General features: G+C 42.8%; 1 protein-coding gene across 3 annotated transcripts in view; it reads right to left on the reverse strand.

The window, feature by feature from the left end:
- Positions 1–22,328, reverse strand: part of atrn (attractin) — a 361,852-nt gene that overhangs the window by 207,131 nt on the left and 132,393 nt on the right. For all 3 annotated transcript variants that reach the window (XM_059650378.1, XM_059650382.1, XM_059650379.1), the window contains exons 16-17: positions 16,997–17,216; positions 3,446–3,631 (exon numbers count right to left, since the gene is read on the reverse strand). In XM_059650378.1, the coding sequence (XP_059506361.1) occupies positions 3,446–3,631; positions 16,997–17,216 (406 nt within the window). The remainder of the gene's footprint in view (positions 1–3,445; positions 3,632–16,996; positions 17,217–22,328) is intronic.

Here is a 22,328-nt window from a genome sequence, read left to right on the forward strand (position 1 = left end):
GGTGAAAAAGTTCCACTAAAGAAAATGGGAGGAAAAGGAAAATAGAAGGTTAGCATTTGCCACAAAATAGCATAAATGACAAATTCTCGGCTGACTCAACCACGAAAACATATCTTGACCTATGTTAAACAAGGGGCGGCACAGTGGCTCAGTGGTTAGCACTGCAGCCTCACAGCACCAGGGACCCGGGTTCAATTCCAGCCTCGGGTAACTGTCTGTGCAGAGTTTGCACATTCTCCCTGTGTCTGTGTGGGTTTCCTCCAGGTGCTCCGTTTTCCTCCCACAGTCCAAAGATGTGCAGGCTAGGTGGACTGGCCATGCTAAATTACCCATAGTGTTCAGGGTTGCAACGGTAGTAGGATTCGCCAACTTTAGGTAATTTAAGTCGTCATTGGATAAGCATATGGACATACATGGAATAGTGTAGGTTAGACGGGCTTGAGATCGGTACGACAGGTCAGCACAACATCGAGGGCCGAAGGGCCTGTACTGCGCTGTAATGTTCTATGTTCTACGTTGTGCGGGATGCTCCAAGGGGCAGTGTGGACTTGTTGGGCTAAAGGGCCTGTTTCCACACTGTAGGGAATCTAATCAAATGATTTTTAACATTATGTTAGTTTCCTTGTACCAGTAGGTAAGGCACTAAGCAGCAAAGAGGAAGACAAAATCATTAAGCATGCAGCTAGCAGTAATGAGCTGTAACAATGAGTGGTTTAAAATTCTACGTCAAACAGAGGAGCAAAATAACAGACATTTGCAAGGTAAACTTCAAGGTAGGTAGCGAAAAGCATGTTGTGAGAAATAAATCTCCTAAAACATTAATTTAGTTTGCTCTGCATAAACAGTATGCCTGTGGATCAATCTACTTGTAAGATAATTGAGAGTAGAAAAAGCTGAAACCCATAATGCTGAGGAGCAACATTTTAGAGCAAGGGAATGTAAAATTGTTAAGTACCGTGTTTGTTACAACAAAACTGCAACACTGATACATTGAAATATTAAGAATATTTACAAGTTTGGAGTGCTTGCTGAAATTTATCAAAATAACATTAGGGGTGAATACTTCAGTTTTGCAGAGAAATCAGAAAAGCTGAGATTGTCTCTGCGCACACAAGGTGGTCAAGATGACATACAACTGGTTTACAAAACTGAGGAGTTTCAGGGAGAATAAATGAGGGAAAACTGTTTCCACCGGCGAGATGCAAGGTGCAGAACAGATTCACTTGCCTGTCTGCCGGGATGAAAGGGTTGCTTTGAAAGGAAAAGCTCAACAGTTTGGGCTCGTATCTGCTGGACTTTAGAAAACAGAAAGGCAAACTTATTTATAGGTTTAAAGGGGAGGAGAAAGTTTACTAGATAAAGTGTAGAGCTGGAGGAACACAAGAGGTTAGGCAGCATCAGAAGAGCGGGAAAGTTGACATTTCGGGTCAGGACCCTTTTCTGAAGAAGCGTTCCTCCAGCTCCACACTTGGTTTTCTCTGACTCCAGCATCTGCAGTTCTTGCTGTCTGAGGAACTTTATAGGAGATGTGCAAGGTAAGTTTTCTTACACAGTTGATAGTAGGTGCCGACAATCGGACACCAGAGGAAGTAGCAGATATGGTGGCAGTGCTGAAGCAGCATTTAGACAGATACATGAACAGGCAGCAAACAGAGGGATAAAGACCATGTGCAAGTCAAGATTGTAGATGACATGAAAGTAGGAAAGGATACAAGTGGTGAGGATGACAGAGTCAACAGAAGGGTTTAGACAAGCTAAGCAGAAACCTGACAGATCAAATGTAATGTGCAACACGTGAGGTTACACACTTCAGCATGGAGAAGAGAAGCAAATGTTACAAAAGTGGAGAAAGGCTGCAAAAAACTGCAGCACAGAAGGATTTGCGAGACCTTGTGCAAAAACCACAAAGTTACCCTTGAGGTTTACTACTTAACAAGCAGACGAATGGAATGTTAACTTTTATTTTAAAGGGAACGGAGTATAAAAATGATACGTTTAGCTGAAACTAGCATTCCTAAGGCAATAGTCCGACCACATCTGAAACAGAACAGTTTTGGTCCCCTTTTCTAAACAAAGATATGCTGGCATTAGAAACATTCCAGAGAAGGTTCACCAGGGTGATACCAGGTATGGAGAATTATTTTATGAGAAGAGTTTGAGTAGATTGGACTTGTATTCATTGGAGTTTAGAAGAATGATAGATGATCTTGTTGCAACAGACAAGTTGACGGGACTTGACAGGGTAGATGGAAGGAAGTTGTTTCCCCTTGTGAGGGAGCCTCAGACGAGAAAGCGTAATCTCAGAAGAAGTGATTGCACATTTAAAACAGAGATGAGGAGGAATTTTCTCTCTCCAAGGAGTGAATCTAGAATTCTTTACCACAGAGGGTGGAGGTCAGATCACTTACTTTATTCAAAGGTCAGAAAAAACAGATTTTGAATTAGCAGGGGGCATCAAAGACGATGGGGAAAAGGAACAATGTGGAGTTCAGGAGTATCAAATTACCCATGATCTCTCTGACTGGCAGAGTAGACTCAATACGCTGAATGGACTACTTTCGCTGTTTTGTCTTACGACCTTATCAATGCGTCAATCATTAGAAACCATATTTAGTGAGTTTTGTCATCATTTTAAACACCTTTTAACTACATTCCAGTTTGCCCTACTGTAAAACACCATCAGATTCTTAAATCTGATCCACATAAGTACAATTCCACAACTCAAAAACTTGTACAAATCTCGTGTACATGTTCTCCAAAGCCTTAAAATGCCCCTTTGAAGGGTGGTGGTCAGAAATTCATATCAGATTTCAACTAGAGTTTAACGAATGCTTGCAGTAAGTTCAGGTTAGCATCCAAGCTTCTATACTGCATGTTATGTCTCTGGTGATAATAACCAGGACAACTGATCAGTTAATCTGCCCTACAACCATTAAAGCGTTGTGCAAAAACATCTCTAGGTCACTTTTCACCCCGTCAAAATCAGAATATAGTATGTATCGTTGTCTCCTTATTCTTCCTACCAAGGTGGGTCACCACAAATTTTCCTGTGTTAAGCTTAATTTGCCATCTGTGAACCCAGTTCAGCTGTATGTTAAAGTCATTTTAAAGTTTACTAACATCTCCCTTATTATTTACCACGTTTCCCGTTTTTACAGCATTTACAAATTTCAAAAGAGTATCCTGTACCTCCACGTTATACCTACCAAAACAAATCAAGTAAGGAACAAATACGTTCACACTTTTTGGTGTGCATGAAAACAAATTTCAAGCAAAAAGATTTCATTATTATTTCTAAGACAATTAAATTGTGCGATTGGATCAATGATTTTAAAAACCCACTGGATGAACAAAAAGTTTCAAGCTGCCCACAATTAAAAATCAAACCTGAGGACGTAAAGCATCGTAAATAACGACAAGACAGAAAGAGATGAATTTTACTCACCTTGACAACTGTTCTTCGTGTACCACTCCATGCACTGGCCAAAGGGGAAGGAAGGCACATATGCATTTGCATCCACACACTGCTTCATGTTGCTGCACCACATACACTCAGAGTTGCCACCAGTGCATTCAGTGCAGGTTGTTCTCAATGCACAAGGTGAGCGGCACTGCTTCGCACTGTGGTTCGCTATAATTGAAGAGGTAACATTTTGATTTCAGTGGCATTGTAAATTCCAGTTTTCTTTTCATCTTCATTCATCTTTCTCAATTGATGGTTAGAATAAACCTCAACTCCAAAATCCCCTTGCCTTCTCCACACCAAACCAGTGCCTGTCATGCCTACTACCATATATACTTTGTATGGTATGATTTGCCTGTACTGCACGCAAAATAAGACTTTTCACTGTGCCTAGGAATGTGACAATAATAAACCAAATCAAATCATATTCACCGAATTGTGCAGCACAGACTTACAAGCTAGTAACTGTAAACAAATTTGTGACAAACCCAACATGATCGCCTTATCACAAAGCAAGCACTGGAAAACGGCAATTGAAATCATTTGTAAACATACCCTGAGGGATTAATTATCTTTAAAACTAAATTTACAACTATTTTAATGGCATATGTTCACCTTCACATCCATTTGTTAATTATAAATTGTACTTATTTTCCAAATTAAAAATTGATCAAGGTCGACTTGAGACTGTTGCTGCATTATTCCCAAATATCTACCAGTGACAGCATCAACATTTCCAGAGATTTGAGCTTTCAGGAGCCTAGCCACAATGGAGAGATTTCAAGATGTGAGTAACTCAATAGCATTTACAGAATAAAGATTCAAATCTTCCATGTGAGACCTAAAAATAGATGTTCTGTGATCACCTTCAACTGGAAAAAGATGTCAAGTAAATTCTGTGTCTCTCAATAGTATCAGTTTAAATTTGCTTGCTTTAATCTGTGAAGACTGGGAGAGGAGACAAGAAAATAAAAATTACATTTTTTCTCAGATCAAATTGATGAGAAAAGCTTTCAAAAAGTATACACATTCTCCAACTGCATCTGACACTGACATTTTTACCCAAAATGGAAGTAGCTCATTTTTAATCTGAGCTTTCATGCTGAAAAGACATTTAGAGATCAGCTTGCCCCTCAAAGCTATTATTTCCATTATCATGGTTGTTCTCTGGTTTTGACTTTATAATTGGTTTTCCAAGAAGAAAATGAAACATTTTACAGGTCCAGCATTAAACAATACTCTTGATTGATGTTGTTAATAACGGAACAACATGCACAAAGTGTCTCTCATGCTAAGTTTTCATCAACTTACAATTCCATTGTCATTTCCACGTCATTACGGTTCCTACACAACCCTGTACAAATCAATAGAAAAACTATCCTGACAGTGAAAAGAAAATTTATATTGCATACTGTTACTTTGTGTTTGAAAGCTTAAAGCTTGCACATATTAATTCATAGCACAAACAAGCCTGTCAGGAAGAAATCTGACCACGATGTACTTACCTGCTTCTCTGCCAAGTTCCCACTTTTCTCAACAAAGTGCTCGCTTTCTCAAACTTTCAAAGACATTCCTATCACATTCTGGGCATAAACTCACCCGAATACAACCCTGCAATTTCACTGTCTTTCAGCCATTAAAATAGCTTTGTGACATTTTCAGCGAATACTTGCTGACGTAGATTGACATTTGGCAGCAATTCTTTTACGAAAATGTGACATTCCTGAAATGCCAGTTGATTCAAGTTTTCTTTTACCCCCTCCAAAAGAAAAGTAAGTCAAGATTGCAACTTTATTCAAAACGTTTCCAGAATATGTAAAACTAAACCTAGAGATGAAACACATCTGAGCAACGTTTTTGAGGCTGTAACAACTAGACAAGCAGGAACTGGTGATCATGTTTGGAGCCTTTCACAAACTCGGTCATATCATCCTCTACCAATGCGTCACGATCATCACTCAACCAGCTTGAACTGCACTTGCCTAATACCATTTTTATCCATCCAACTGGAGCCAGAGTACAGATGTCAATGTCTTTTCTCTCACCTAAGCTTTGCCAAAGTCTACTTTTGGTCTACCTGCTAGATCTGAGATATCATCCAAAATCATAACTAGACCCATGTTACCTAGCTTTAGCTCACTGCCACTTGACAAAATCCCTGCGTCTTCAAGTTGTCAGGCTCCTAATCCAAAATCCATAAACAAATGAGCAAAAAACTGTTCCATTAAACATCAAGGAGATCAAAGCCATTGTCTTCTGCACCCACCACAAACTCAGCTCCTTCCCTGAGCTACCATTTAGGTGTGAACCAGAGAGCTTGCAACTGCAGTATTTTATCTCAAGACAGACTGAATGAATCAAATTGACACTGATAACATGGATGATGAGCTTATAGACCATTTTTGTAACAATTTCACAGAGTAGCATGTTCCAGAAAACCATAAGATATAGGATCAGAATTCAGTCATTTGGTCCAGAGTCAGCCCCATCATTTGATCACGGTTAACATGTTTCTCAACTCCATTCTCCTGCCTTCTCCCCATAACCTTTGATCCCTTTACTAATCTAGATTCTATTTATCTCTGTCTTAAACACACTTGATGACTTGGCCTCCACAGGGGTTCCACAGATTCACTACCCTCTAGCTGAAGAAATTCCTCATCTGAGTTCCGAAGACTTGTCCTTCACTCAGTCTGTGCCCTTGGGTCTTAATCTGTCCTGTTATTGGAAACATCGCCATGTCCATTCTATCCAGGTCACTCAGTACTGTGTAAGCTTTTAATGAGACTCCCACATCTTGCCCTACATACCAATCCTTCTAAACCTTGAAGTACAGACCCAGAATCCTTGGCTGCTCTTCCTAAGTTAAGCACATAATACAAGTTACAGCACAGGAGGCGGCCATTTGGCCCATCGTGTCTGTGCTGGCTCCTGAAAGAGCTACCCAGTTAGTCCCATTCTCCAGCCATATCTAAAATCATTTTTTAACAAGAATCAGAATAAGAATCTGAATAAGACAACGAAAGAAGCAAAGTGCCTCCACGACACTCTCAGGCAGCACATTCCAGATCTGAACATCTTTTTAAGTAAAGGCCTTCTCATCTCACTTCTGGCTCTCTTGCTGGAAATCTTGAAATTGTGACCCCTAGTTACTGACATATCAGCCAGTGGAAACACAATATCCTTCTTCACCCTGTCAAAATTGTTTGTAATTTTGAATACCTAAATAAAGTTACCTCAATCTTCTCTGTTCCATGGAGAATAAGCCCAGTTTCTCTTATCTTTCCTTGTATCTAAAATCACTCATTCCAGCTATCATTCTAGTAAATATACTTTGCACTCCCCAGATCTTTAGCATCCTTCCTTAAATAATGTTCTCAGAACTAAACAATACTCCAAATGCAGTGTAGCAGTAACTTGTAGAGGGGCAACACCACCTCCTTGTTTTTATTTATAAACCCAAACATCATTTAAGCCTTTTTCACAACTGTTTCACTTTGTCTGGTCACCTTCAGAAAATGATGCACATAAACCCCGAGTTCCGTCTGCGCTTGTACTCCCCTCTTGCATTGAGCCTGTATTTTCTTTCTATGCTTCATCAATCAAATGCATTACTTCAAATTTCTCTGCATTAAAATTCATCTGCCAGGTGTCTACTCATTTGACCACCTTGTCAACATCTCTCTGAAGTAGGTCTGCACCATTCTCACAATTCACTATTCTCCCTAACTTAGCATCATGTGCAAGTTTAGAGAACCTGCCCTCAACACCCATCCCCAAATCGTTCATGTAAAAATCAGAAAAAGTATCCAACACCAATCACTTTCAAATCCTCTCTGACCTGAGAAATACCCACTGATTCCTACCCTCTGCTTCCTAGCTTTTCACCAAATTGGCATCCATGCTACTGAAGAGCCATCAATCTCAAACATTTCTAATTTGCTGACGAACTTGCCATGTAGCACCATACCAAATACTTTTTGCAAATCCAAACATACAAGATCCACAGCACCAACCTCGTCCGCCATCCGTGTCACCTTACTGAAGAATTCTCATCAAATTTGTCAGACATCACTTTGCCTTGACAACAGCATGCTGGATGTTCAACTATTTGCTTACATTTCTCTAAATGTCTAATACCAGGAGGCATGATTTAGGTTAGCATGGTAAAAGTTCAAAGGAAATGTGAGGAATAAGTTTTTTTTTTACACAGAGAATGGTAGGTGCCTGGAATGCACTGCCGGGATTATGGCGGAGACAGATATGACAGGGGCATTTAGATAAGCCAATAAATAAGCACAGAATGGAAGGATATGGACCACAGGCAGGGAGAAAAGATTAGTTTAATTCGTTCAGCACAACACTGTGGGCTGAAGGCCCCGTTCTTGCCCTGTATTGTTCAATGTTTTAAGTCTTGATTGACCTCATCCCACATTACTATCTCTACCAGTCAACCTGTTATCGACATCAAGGTGACAGGTCTGTAGTTTCCTGATTGCCCTTGGCCCCTCTCTTTAACATTGGTGTCACACTCTCAATCCTCCAGACCCCAGGACTGATCCTGTATTCGGAGGGGTCTGGAAAATTTCTGTCCATTGCCCTGCAATTTGCTCCATGGTGCCTCTCAGCAATTGATGATGTATCTCATCTGGGCATGGCAACATCTCAGTATCTGGAGTGCTGCCAGCCAATTTTTTTTCCATACCAGGATCAACAACCAGGAAGCAACACGATATTATATGTGGCTATGTGCAATGAGACAGGATTAATTTCTTAGCTGTTAGTGAAGGCACTCCTTTGTAGCAATGATCATGTGAGATTAATTTTTAGTTTGTGGCAGAGATCAGGAGATCAAACACTGGAGCATTAAACTTAATTAAGGACGTTTGAGGGTATGAAGACAGCTGAATAAAATGATCTAGCAAATGAGGTTGAGGATAGATTAGTAGTGATGCCATGGCAGACATTTTTTCCAAATACTCAATCTATGCATCCTAGCCCAAGAAACACAAGAGAATTCTGAAATCCTAATGAAAGTTAAAGGTAGTATCAAATTTCAAGAAAATAATGCGTAATTCTGCAAAGATGAGTGACAGTCAGGAAATTGGACAGAACAGAGAACGGCAAAGAATAACCAAAAGGTTAATGAAGTGGGAGAAATTCATGCAAGAGAAAGCTATGTAGAAATATAAAAACATAGTTAAAAGTCCATGAGGTATTTAAAAGAGAAACAAGTGAATATTAATCCTGTTGCTAGAGTTTGACAAATGATTAATAGGAAATGACAGATGAACTGAACTAATATTTTGCATTGATCTAGTCTGTAAAAATTATAAGTAACATCCTAGACATAACTGTAAAAGTAAGATGTGAAAGGGAACATGTGCTGTGAGTATTATGTGAACAAGAAACAGACTAGGCCTCTGTCCCTGACAGATGTCATCCTAGGGTGTTCAAAAGAACAGGTTGCTGAGATAATGACACATGGATACGAATTTTCCAAAATTCCTTGAATTCTAAAAAGGTCCTATCAAAGTAGAGATAATCAAACGTATCCCTCTACTCAAGAAAGAAAGGGGAGCAGTAATCTGCAGGTCTGTTGAGAAGTGTCATAGGGAAAATGATGGAAATTTCATGGACAACAAGGCTGGCATCTGTTGAACTAAGTGGTTTTTTGACCATCTTAGACAGCAATAAAGAGTCACTCAATAATATTGCTGTGGGTCTAGAGTCATAAGTTGGTCAGACCAGGTTGGGATGGCACTTACTAAAAAGAATATCAGGAGCAGCACTGTGACTCAGTGGTTAGCTCTGCTGCGAGGGAGTCAGTGACTAGAGTTTGATTCCACCCTTGGGCAACTGTCTACGTGCAGTTCGCACATTATTCCTGTGTTTGCTTAGCTTTCCTCCAGGTGTTGCAGTTTCCTCCCACAGTCCAAAGATGTCCACATTAAGTAGACTGATCTTGCTAAATTGCCCATAGTGTCCAGGATAAAGTAGATTAGGTGTTAACCATTGGTAACACAGGGTTATAGAGGCAGGCTAAGTGGAGGAGATGCTCTTCAGAGGGTTGGTGAGATTTGAAAGAACAAATGGCCTGCTTCAACAGAGTCAGGATTCTACAATCACTGAGTAAGATGGAATTTTAAATGGTTACCTTTAGGCTTGCTTATATCATTCCATTTTCTTTTGGTGGTGAACTCAGATGTACCACCTGCCATGGTGACTTTCAAATGCATGACACCTAGATGTTAGCCTGGGTCTGTGGATTTTCAGCCAAGCACCATGGGCATTCTCTCACCAGAGCTGGCTGGCTTATCACATTGCCCTTATGGTCTACACAAAATCAAGTTTTCTGGGCAAACAGGCCCATGTTACCATAAAATCAACTGGTGCACAGTTATCTGCAAAAGACTGAACTGCAATTTTGAACATACTCACTGATCTTCCACAGCCATGAGGTACAGCATTTCCAAAGATTCACTGCCATCTGAGTAAAAAGATTTTTGTCCTCATCTTTAAAACATTGACAGCTTTATAAAGCTCTAGTTAGGCCACATTTAGAATACTGTGTCCAATTTTGGGCCCCACACCTCAGGAAGGACATACTAGCCCTGGAGCGTGTCCAGCGGAGGTTCACACGGATGAACCCTGGAATGGTAGGTTGGACGTATGATGAACGGCTAAGGATCCTGAGATTGTACTCATTAGAATTTAGAAGGTTGAAGGGAGATCTAATCGAAACTTACAAGATAATGTATGGTTGAGAAGGGGTGGACGCTAGGAAGTTGTTCATGTCAGGCGGGGAGACTAGGACCCATGGGCACAGCCTTAAAATTAGGGGGGGGGTAAATTTAAAACGGAAATGAGGTGACATTTCTTCAGCCAGACAGTGGTGGGCTTGTGGAATTGATTGCCACAGAGTGCAGTGGAGGTCGGGACATTGGATGCCTTCAAGGCAGAGATCGACAAATTCTTGATCTCAGAAGGAATCAAGGGCGACGGGGAGAGTCCAGGGAAGTGGTGTTGAAATGCCCATCAGCCATGATTTAAATGGCTGAGTGGACTTGATGGGCCGAATGGCCTTACTTCCACTCCTATGTCTTGTGGTCTTATGGACAGCTGGAATATTATGTGGAGAAATGTGATTCACATTTGTAGGAAGAGGGTTTAAAAAAAAACAATGTTCGGGTTTAAACATCGTAAACATGGTAAGGAGTTAAAACACCAGGTTATAGTCCAACAGGTTTATTTGAAATCACAAGCTTTCAGAGTGCTGCTCTTTTGTTAGGGAAAGTGAAGAACAGTACACAGACATAAAATTTGCAGAGAGATCACTAGGCAGAGAGGCCAAAAGATCATTCAAGTGGCATGAGTAGAATGTCAACAAGCTGAACAATAAGTCTCCGCAGGTGATGATGGCATGAATAAAATGTCAACGGCTGAATAGTAAGTGAAGGGATGACTTACAATCCAATTAACTGAGGCTGAGATATAATATTAAAAATTTTAAAATAAGGCGTCAAGTTGTGGGAGCATGGAATGCGTTGCCAGCAGCTGTTGTGGAAGCAAGGTCATTGGGGTCATTTAAGAGACTGCTGGACATGTATATGGTCACAGAAATTTGAGGGTGCATACATGAGGATCAATGGTCGGCACAACATTGTGGGCTGAAGGGCCTGTTCTGTGCTGTACTGTTCTATGTTCTATGTTCTAAGGCGGTGCTGGAGACAAACCGAACGGCTGGGATAACACAACAGGTATAAGAGTGGCATGCCAAGGGTCTAACCAAAGTCACAAGTAAACTAAAACTGTACAAACTAAGGAAGAGAGATGATAACAAGTTATCAAGGTAATGTCAAAAAGGACAGTAAGGAAGATTTTACAATGTAGAACAGCATGACAGGGTGAAACGTAGAATGATGTGAACCCAAGATCACAGTTGAGGCTGTCTTCATGGATATGAAACTTAGCTATCAGATTCTGCTTGACAATTCTGTGGCTTTCTATTCAAAGGCCACCTTGGAGGACGCCTACCCAAAGACTGAAAATTTTGCGTCCTTGACTGCTGAAATGTTCCCTGACCGGGAGAGAACATCGATAACAAAGTGTGAAGCTGGATGAACACAGCAAGCCAAGCAGCATCTCAGGAGCACAACAGTATTCCTGTTTGGCGATTGTTGTGCAGTGACCATTCATCCAGTGTCTTAGAGTCTGAATGCTCTTGCCAATATACCATGCCTTGAGGCATCCTTGCCTGCGGCCAGTGAGGTAGACAGCACTGGCTGAGTCACATGAATGCCAGCCATGTACGTGGTGGATGGTGTTCCCACATGCGATGGCAGCATTTGTGACAATGATCTGACTTGTCTTGCAGAGGCTGCTGTGGCAGGGTAGTGTGGTGCTGTGGTCGCTATTGTCCTGAAAGCTGGGTAGTTTTGCTGCTAACGATTGTCTTTCAAGGTTTGGCAATGGCTTAAAAGCACAAAGTGTAGGTGTCAGAATGATCTTTGAGATATTCATCATCGTTGATATGTTGAATTCTGTGAAGAAGATGGCATAGTTTCCCCATTCCAGGGAACTAATGGACGACAAAGGGTGCTCTACCGGTCGTGTCCTCTGTCAGTCTGAGAAGGATGTCGGAGTTTTAAAGTAAGGAAGCTCAACAACTTGGCAAGGTTAGAACCCACTCACAGTCTGAATTGCAGCAAATTCACTATGTTTCACTTTTAATTTGAATTATTTTCAGATTGGACCAACAGATAATTTGGCAGCTGATAGCCAAATGTTGTGGCCTTGATGACTAATTGCTCAAAAAGCATTTCATTCTGATTTGCACATGATTAGATTGACTTCTCAAGGTGTACACTTGGCACTTTGTTTTAAATCTGGCTGAACTAATGGATTTCAAATGCAAGTGAATTTCTAATCCAAATGAAAGACTAATTTTAAGACACCTTCTGTTTTGCCTAATCTGTAGAGGAAACCTAATGAAAAATATGGTCATGTGATCTGTACAACTTTAAAAGTCCAGGGCAGATTAAAACCAAACTCTTCCTCAACCCAAGTGCAGAATTCAACATCTTAAATCATTCCAAAGTTTTTAAAAACTGACCCGGAAATCCATTCCCAGTGTTGGTCATTATGAAAACGAAGTGATATTGGCTCCAGACTTATTTCACCATTTCCATTTATACAACATAGAACATACGGCCCGTACAGTGCTGTAATGCTCTTCAGCCCTCGATGTTGTGCTGCCCTGTCATACCGATCTCAAGCCCATCTAACCTATACTATTCCATGTACGTCCATATGCTTATCCAATGACGACTTAAATGTACCTAAAGTTGGCGAATCTACTACCGTTGTAGGAAAAGCATTCCATTCCCTTACTACTCTGAGTAAAGAAACTACCCCTGACATCTGTCCTGTATCTTTCACCCCTCAATTTAAAGCTATGCTCCCTCGTGCTCGCCGTCACCATCCTAGGAAAAAGGCTCTCCCTATCCACCCTCTCTAACCCTCTGGATTATTTTGTATGTCTCAATTAAGTCACCTCTCAACCTTCTTCTCTCTAATGAAAACAGCCTCAAGTCCCTCAGCCTTTCCTCGTAAGACCTTCCCTCCATATCAGGCAACATCCTAGCAAATCTCCTCTGCACCCTTTCCAAAGCTTCCACATCCTTCTTATCATGCGGTGACCAGAACTGTACACAATACTCCAAGTGCGGCCGCACCAGACTTTTGTACAGCTTCACCATAACCTCTTGGTTCCGGAGCTCGATCCCTCTATTAATAAAAGCTAAAACACTGTATGCCGCCTTAACAGCCCTGTCAACCTGGGTGGCAACTTTCAAGGGTCTGTGTACACGGACACCTTGATCTCTCTGCTCATCTACACTGCTAAGAATCTTACCATTAGCCCTGTATTTTGCCTTCCGGTTACTCCTACCAAAGTGCATCACCTCACACTTGTCTGCATTAAACTCCATTTGCCACCTCTCAGCCCAGCTCTGCAGCTTATCTATGTCTCTCTGCATCCTACAGCATCCTTTGTCACTATCCACAACTCCGCCGACCTTAGTGTCATATGCAAATTTACTAACCCATCCTTCTACGCCCTCATCCAGGTCATTCATAAAAATGACAAACAGCAGTGGACCCAAAACCGACTGTATGTGGAGTCAGATGAGATAGGGGAAGCGCTAAATGAATATTTTTCAACAGTATTCACTCTAGAAAACGACAATGTTGTCAAGGAGAATACTGAGATACATGCTACTAGACTAGGTGGGATTGAGCTTCACACAGAAGAGGTATTAGAAATCCTTCAGAAGATGAAGATAGTTAAGTCCCCTGGGCCGGGTGGGATTTATCCTCAGGTCCTCTGGAAAACCAGGGAGGAGACTGCCGAGCCTTTGGCATTGATCTTGAACTCCTCATTGTCAACAAATAGTGCCAGATGCCTGGAGGATAGCAAATGTGGTTCCCCTGTTCAAGAAGGGGAGTAGAGACAACCCTGGTAATTATAGACCAGTGAGCCTTACCTCAGTTCTTGGTAAAAAGTGTTGGAAAAGGTTACAAGGGATAGGATTTATAATCATCTTGAAAACAATAAATTGATTACGGATAGTCAGCACGGTTTTGTGAAGGGAAGGTCATGCCTCTCAAACCTTATTGAGTTGAGGTGGTGACCAAACAGGTAGATGAGCGTAAACCGGTTGATGTGGTGCATATGGATTTCAGCAAGGCGTTCGATAAGGTACCCCACAATATGTTATGTAAGAATGTGGAGGAATGAAATTGTGGGAGACATAGCAGTTTGGATTGGAAATTGGCTTGCTGAAAGACGACAGAGGATGGTAGTTCATGGGAAATGTTTGTCCTGGAGCCCAGTTACTAGTGGTGTACCGCAAGGGTCGGTGTTGGGTCCACTGCTGTTTGTCATTTTTATAAATGACCTGGATGAGGGCATAGAAGGATGGGTTAGTAAATTTGCAGGCCACTCTAAGGTCGGTGGAGTTGTGGATATTGACGAAGGGTGCTGTAGGTTGCAGAGAGACATAGATAAGCTGCAGAGCTGGGCTGAGAGGTGGCAAATGGAGTTTAATGCAGACAAGTGTGAGGTGATGCACTTTGGTAGGAGTAACCGGAAGGCAAAGTACTGGGCTAATGGTAAGATTCTTAGCAGTGTAGATGAGCAGAGATATCTCGGTGTCCATGTACACAGACCCTTGAAAGTTGCCACCCAGGTTGACAGAGCTGTTAAGGCGGCATACGGTGTTTTAACTTTTATTAATAGAGGGATCGAGCTCCGGAACCAAGAGGTTATGGTGAAGCTGTACAAAACTCTGGTGCGGCCGCACTTGGAGTATTGTGTACAGTTCTGGTCACCGCATTACAAGAAAGATGTGGAAGCTTTGGAAAGGGTGCAGAGGAGATTTACTAGGATGTTGCCTGGTATGGAGGGAAATTCTTACGAGGAAAGGCTGAGGGACTTGAGGCTGTTTTCATTAGAGAGAAGGTTGAGAGGTGACTTAATTGAAACATAAAATAATCAGAGGGTTAGAGAGGGTGGATAGGGAGAGCCTTTTTCCTAGGATGGTGACGGCAAGCACGAGGGGGCATAGCTTTAAATTGAGGGGTCAAAGATATAGGACAGATGTCAGAAGGAGTTTCTTTACTCAGAGTAGTAAGGGAATGGAACGCTTTGCCTGCAACGGTAGTAGATTTGCCAACTTTGGGTACCTTTAAGTCGTCATTGGACAAGCATATGGACGTACATGGAATAGTGTAGGTTAGATGGGCTTGAGAGCGGTTTGACAGGTCGGCACAACATAGAGGGCCGAAGGGCCTGTACTGTGCTGTAATGTTTTATGTTCTATGCCCATCCCCTGCAGTTTCCTTCCCCATCCTATGCTCCCTAAATCTTGCCTAATCTCATTGTAATTGCCTTTGCCCCAGCTATAACTCTTGCCCAGTGGTATACACCTATCCCTTTCCATCACTTAAGTAAACATAACAGAATTGTGATCGCTATCACCAAACAGTTCACCTACTTCCAAATCTATCACCTGGCCAGGCTCATTATCAAGTACCAAATCTAATGTGGCTTCGCCCCTTGTTGGCCTGTCTACATGCTGTGTCAGGAAGGCTTCCTGCACACACTGGACAAAAACTGACCCATCTATAGTACTCAAACTATAGTGTTCCCAGTTAATATTTGGAAAGTTGAAGTCCCCCATGACAACTACCCTGTATCTCTCACTGCTATCGAGAATCATCTTTGCTATCCTTTCCTCTACATCTCTGGAACTATTTGGAGGCCTATAGAAAGCTCCCAACAGGGTGACCTCTCCTTTCCTGTTTCTCACCTCAGCCCATACTACCTCAGTTGACGAGTCCCCAAACATCCTTTCTGCAACTGTAATACTGTCCTTGACCAACAATGCCACACCTCCCCCCCTTTTACCATCTTCTGTTCTTACTGAAACATCTAAATCCCGGAACCTACAACAACCATTCCTGTCCCTGCTCGATCCATCTTCTGAAAATTTCCTGCAAATGACTCTCTTGCCTCTTTCAAGCACTGAACTACCCCAATTTATCTGAATATTCTTCAGAACCTCCTGCTCGACATGACATCAACCGTTTGACACTTCCATGAACAGATATCAGTTCAGGACCTCGCAGGTCTCAGTAACAAAACTGGCAGGGGCGGTGCAGTGGTTAGCACTGCTGTCTCTCAGCAGCAAGGACCCGGATTCAATTCCGCCCTCAGGGACTGTGCAAACTCCACGCAGACCTTCTCCCTGTGCGCGCATGGTTTTCTGCCAGGTGCTCCAATTTCCTCCCTCGGTCCAAAGATGTGCAGGTCAGGTGGACTGGCCATGCTAAATTGCCTGTGGTGTCCAGAGGTGTGTAATTTAGTTGAATTTGCCATGGGAAATGCAGAGTTATAGACAACAGGGAAGGAAAATGGGTCTGGGTGGGATGCTGTTCAGAGTGGTGGTGCGGGTTGGCCTGCTTCCACACTCTAGGGATTCTATGATTCTATTCAGTGCACTAGCACCTAGGAGATAAAACATGATTTTTGCCTCACTTATTTTCTTGATTAATTGGGCCCGTTAGTTCATCATCTAAGCAGCTAGTTGGCCAATGTGTCATACTAAACAAAAACCAAAAAAACTGTGGATGCTATAAATCAGATACGAAAGCAGAAGTTGCTGGAGAAGCTCAGCAGGTCGGGCAGCATCTGTGAAGAGGAATCAGAGTTAAGGTTTTGTTGTATTAGAGTTAACCTGAAACGTTAACTCTGATCCAACAAAACGTTAGCTCCGATTCCTCTTCACAGATGCTGCCAGACCTGCTGAGCTTTTCCACCAACTTCTGCTTTTGTTTGTGACCAACGCGTATTGTTGTCTGCATACACAGGTCAACCTTTTTGTTCAAAAGTGCAACATAATGCCTGGCAACATCTTAGGAAATTGAGCAAACAAGTCTGCATTCCACATCGCCTGCAAGAACACTTACCTGGTCTTTCACACACACTTCCATTTACTGGATTGATGCAAGTAGCTGCTTTCAAACTCGCAAAATAAGGTTCTGCCAAATAACCACAAAATCCTGCATCACTTGGCTCCTCCATCATCCACTGCAATGATGTGTTCATGAAGGGTGACATGTCTTCCCAGCACCAATACGAAACATTAATTTTTCGTAATCCAACCCATGGGGTTATAGTAGCTTTGTGCTGAAATTTAACAAATACATTCCTGTTAAAATGGTAATATTTGCTAAACAGGAACAGAAATACAGTGTGTCGAGCTGGATGAACACAGCAGGCCAAGCAGCGTCAGAGGAGCAGGAAGGCTGACGTTTCAGACCTAGACCCTTCTTCAGAAATGATTCAGAAAAGAATTTTCTGAAACGTCAGCCTTCCTGCTCCTCTGACGCTGCTTGGCCTGCTGTGTTCATCCAGCTCTACACCATATTATCTCAGATTCTCCAGGATCTGCAGTTCCTACTATCTCAGAAATCTCAGCATTCATTCCAGAATTGGAAATATTCTAGTATTAATCTAGTTTGGCTTTTGTTAATCTGCAAATTACTGCAATTTTATGGATTTTCTTGCAGACAGATTATTTTCTGTTATTTTACACAAAAACATAGCAGAGAACATTCAGCCCACCTGCTTCAAGCCAAATATTGCACTGTTATATCACAACCAATTCACACCTCACGATCATTCATCTACTGCCATTTTTAATATCCCTTGACACACTTTCCCAAAACTACTACAGTATCTAGCACTTCAAAATAGTACATCAGATATAAAAAGCTTATACAACAAGATGTCAGAGGTGGTTTCTTTCCTCAGAGTAGTAAGGGAATGGAACGCTTTGCCCACAATGGTAGTAGATTCGCCAACTTTAGGGACCTTAAGTCATCACTGGTTAAGCATATGGACATACATGGAATAGTGCAGGTGAGATGGGCTTCAGATCGGTATGACGGGTTGGCACAACATCGAGGGCCGAAGGGCCTGTACTGCGCTGTACTGTTCTCTATGTTCTATATACCAAGGTCATGAATGGCTCTCAAAGTTTCCGGTATGACTCTGCACTGACCGAGCTTCGTTTTTAATCATTGTTGTCTTTCTTCTGTGCGATCACAAGTATTGTAGCGCAAAGGAGACTTTTTGGTTCATTGTGCCCATTATGCCATAACGAATCATTCTTCTAGATGTACTTCAAACAGTCATTTTATCATTGCAAATACCCATTTTGATTAGAACATAGAACAGAACTGTACAGCACAGGAATGGGTCAGTCGGCCCACAATTTTATGCCCAAACATACCACCAAATGAAACTAATCCCTTCTGCCTGCCACTGGTCTATATCCCTCCATTCCTTGAATATTCACGTTTATCTGAAAGTCCCTTGAATGCCCCATTGCATCTGCCTCCACCACAACCCCAGCAGTGTTTCCATGCTCCGACCACTGCCCCTCCCCATGTGTTTTCAATTTTCCTCCTCTACTTAAATACATGCCCTCCTAGTATTAGACATTTCAATTCTGACTGTCAACGCAATCAATGCATCTCATTTTGTAGATTTCTATCAAGTCTCTTCTCAATCTCCACTGCTCCAGAGAAAACAACCTGCATTTTACTAGCAGAGATAATGGGAACTGCAGATGCTGGAGATTCCAAGATAATAAAACGTGAGGCTGGATGAACACAGCAGGCCAAGCAGCATCTCAAGAGCACAAAAGCTGACGTTTCGGGCCGAGACCCTTCATCAGAGAGGGGGATGGGGAGTGGGAACTGGAATAAATAGGGAGAGAGGGGGAGGCGGACCCAAGATGGAGAGTAAAGAAGATAGGAGGAGAGAGTGTAGGTGGGGAGGTAGGGAGGGGATAGGTCAGTCCAGGGAAGACGGACAGGTCAAGGAGGTGGGATGAGGTTAGTAGGTAGCTGGGGGTGCGGCTTGGGGTGGGAGGAAGGGATGGGTGAGAGGAAGAACCGGTTAGGGAGGCTGAGACAGGTTGGACTGGTTGTGGGATGCAGTGGGTGGGGGGGGAAGCTGGGCTGGTTGTGTGGTGCAGTGGGGGGAGGGGATGAACTGGGCTGGTTTAGGGATGCAGTAGGAGAAGGGGAGATTTTGAAACTGGTGAAGTCCACATTGATACCATATGGCTGCAGGGTTCCCAGGCGGAATATGAGTTGCTGTTCCTGCAACCTTCGGGTGGCATCATTGTGGCACTGCAGGAGGCCCATGATGGACATGTCATCAAGAGAATGGGAGGGGGAGTGGAAATGGTTTGCGATTGGGAGGTGCAGTTGTTTGTTGCGAACTCCCCCCACTGCACCACACAACCAGCCCAGCTCTTCCCCCCCCACCCACTGCATCCCAAAACCAGTCCAACCTGTCTCTGCCTCCCTAACCGGTTCTTCCTCTCACCCATCCCTTCCTCCCACCCCAAGCCGCACCCCCAGCTACCTACTAACCTCATCCCACCTCCTTGACCTGTCCGTCTTCCCTGGACTGACCTATCCCCTCCCTACCTACACTCTCTCCACCTATCTTCTTTACTCTCCATCTTTGGTCCGCCTCCCCCTCTCTCCCCATTTATTCCAGTTCCCTCCCCCCATCCCCCTCTCTGATGAAGGGTCTAGGCCCGAAACGTCAGCTTTTGTGCTCCTGAGATGCTGCTTGGCCTGCTGTGTTCATCCAGCCTCACATTTTATTATCTCTGCATTTTACTAGCCTCTTCTTATAGCTCATATAGTCTAATGCAGGCAGCAACCTGAGAAACTACTTCTGCTCCTTCTCCAAAGCCACCACATCCTTCCTGCAATGTGGTGACCAGAACTGAATGCACTATTCTAAATGTGGCCAAATCAAACTCTTATCAAGCTGTGATATGATAGCCTGACTCTTGTATATGACTTCCCGATCAATAAAGGCAAACATGCCAATACACCTTCTTTACCACCCTAACGACTTTCAAGGAGGTATGGACTTCTGTAGATTCTTCTGTATATCAATACTGTCCAGAGTCCTGCCACTAACCGTACACTTTTCTTCAACAGTTCATCTTCTGAAGTGCACAACCCACAATTACCCAGACTGAACTACATCTGCGATTTCTCCACTCATATCTGCAACTGATCTATATCCATCCGGCTATATCCTTTGACAACCATCTACACTATCCACAATTCCACCGATCTTTGCATCTTCTGCAAATTTATTAACCCACGCATCTACATGTTCATTTAAGTCATTTATATATCCCTCATACATCAGAGGTCCCAGTACAGGTCCCTGCAGAACACCACTATCATAGACCTCTTGCCTGAAAAGCACCCTTCCACCATTACCCTCTGTCTTGTACGGGCAAGCCAATTCTGAATCCATGTTGCTAAGTCATCAGGGATCCCATGCATCTTAGTCTTGTGGATGAGCCTGCTATGAGGGACCTTGTCGAAAGCCTTGCAAAAATCCATGTCAACAACATTCACTGTTCTATGAAGAGGAGATCAAACTCCTCTAATAATTAAAACAGAAACACCCAGAGAAGCTCACCTCGCTTAGTAATCTGCAAAAAAGCAAAAGTGGTATGACCTGCCTTTCACCTTCCAATCTGTTACAAAAAAAATTACAGCACAGGAACAGGCCCTTTGGCCCTCCAAGGCTGCACCAATATGCTGTCCATGCCCTTCATAATCTTGTAGGCCTCAGCCAGGTCACCCCTCAACCTCCAAAATTTCAGTGATAACAACCCAAGTTTCTCCAACATCTCCTCATAGCTAACGCCCTCCATACCAGGCAACATCCTAGTAAATCTTTTCTGTACCTTCTCCAAAGCCACCACATCCTTCTGGTGGTGTAACACTCAGAATTGAGCACAATAATCCAAATGCGGCCTAACTGATGTTCTATAAAGCTTCAACACTACCTGACAATTTTTAAACGCAATGCCCCAGCCGACGAAAGCAAGTATGCCTTGTGGACTACCTTCTCCACCTGCCTTGCCGCTTTCAGTGAACTGTGTACCTGTATACCCAGATGTGTCTGCCTAGCAGTACTCTGAAGAGTTCTGCCATTTATTGTGTATTTTCCATCTGAATTGGATCTTCTAAAATGCATCACCTCACATTTTTTCCCAATTAAACTATCTGCCTATGTCACCAACCAATCTATATCCTGCTATATCCTTTGGAGAGTCCTCATCACTATCTTCAATTCCACCAACCTCTGTGGCATCAGCAAGCTTACTAATCACACCAGTAACAGACCAGTTACATTCTCTTCCAAGTCATTTAAATAGCAAAAGCCCCTACACTGATCCCTGGGGAACATCGCTAGTCACAGCCCTCTATTCAGCAACGCACCTTTCCGCTACTACCCCACTGTCTTCTATGACTGAGCGAACCTCTGACCCCGTGCAACTTCACCTTCTGTATCAGCCTGTCATGAGGGACTTGGGCAAATGCCTTAGTGAAGTCCATGTAGACAACGTCCACTGCCCTACCCTCAATCATGTTCGTTATTTCTTCAAAAAAACTCAACCAAATTAGTGAGACACAACCCCCTCTTCACAAAACCACGTTGCATCTCACTAAGATAATAAAATGTGAGGCTGGATGAACACAGCAGGCCAAGCAGCAGCTGCTTGGCCTGCTGTGTTCATCCAGCCTCACATTTTATTATCTTGGAATCTCCAGCATCTGCAGTTCCCATTATCTCTGATTGCATCTCACTAATGTGGCCACTTAGTCCCACTTGGAAGTAAGTCCTGTCTCAAAGAATCCTTGCCAATAATTTCCCTACCACTGACTCAAGGCTCACCAGCAGCAAGACTCACTGGTTTGTAATTCACTGGATTATCCCTCCCACCCTTCTTAAACAAAGGAACAATATTGGCTACCCTCCAATCCTGCGGAGCCTCTATTGTTGTCAATGAGGATACAAAGATTTCCCTGAAGGCCCCAACAATTTCTTCCCTTGCCTCTCTTAGTATTCTAAGGTATATCCCATCAGGCCCCGGGGATTGTCCACCTTGATGTCTTAAGATCCCCAATACCTTGTCCCTTTTAATCTGAATGTAACCCAAACTATCTACACACCTTTCCCCAGACCCATCATCCACCAAGTCCTTCTCGATGGTGAATACTGATGTAAAGTACTCATTTAATAACTCACTCATTTTCTCTGGCTCCACATAAATTCCCTTCCCTGTCCTTCAATGGGTCAACCCTCTCCCTGGCTACCTTCTTGCTCTTCATATAAAAAGATGCTAAATTAAAGAAATCCCTGACACTCACTTTTTAAGCAATGAGTAATAATTTATTT

This window comes from Stegostoma tigrinum, chromosome 1 (genome assembly GCF_030684315.1).
Source record: "Stegostoma tigrinum isolate sSteTig4 chromosome 1, sSteTig4.hap1, whole genome shotgun sequence".
In the NCBI taxonomy this organism is placed as follows: domain Eukaryota; kingdom Metazoa; phylum Chordata; class Chondrichthyes; order Orectolobiformes; family Stegostomatidae; genus Stegostoma; species Stegostoma tigrinum.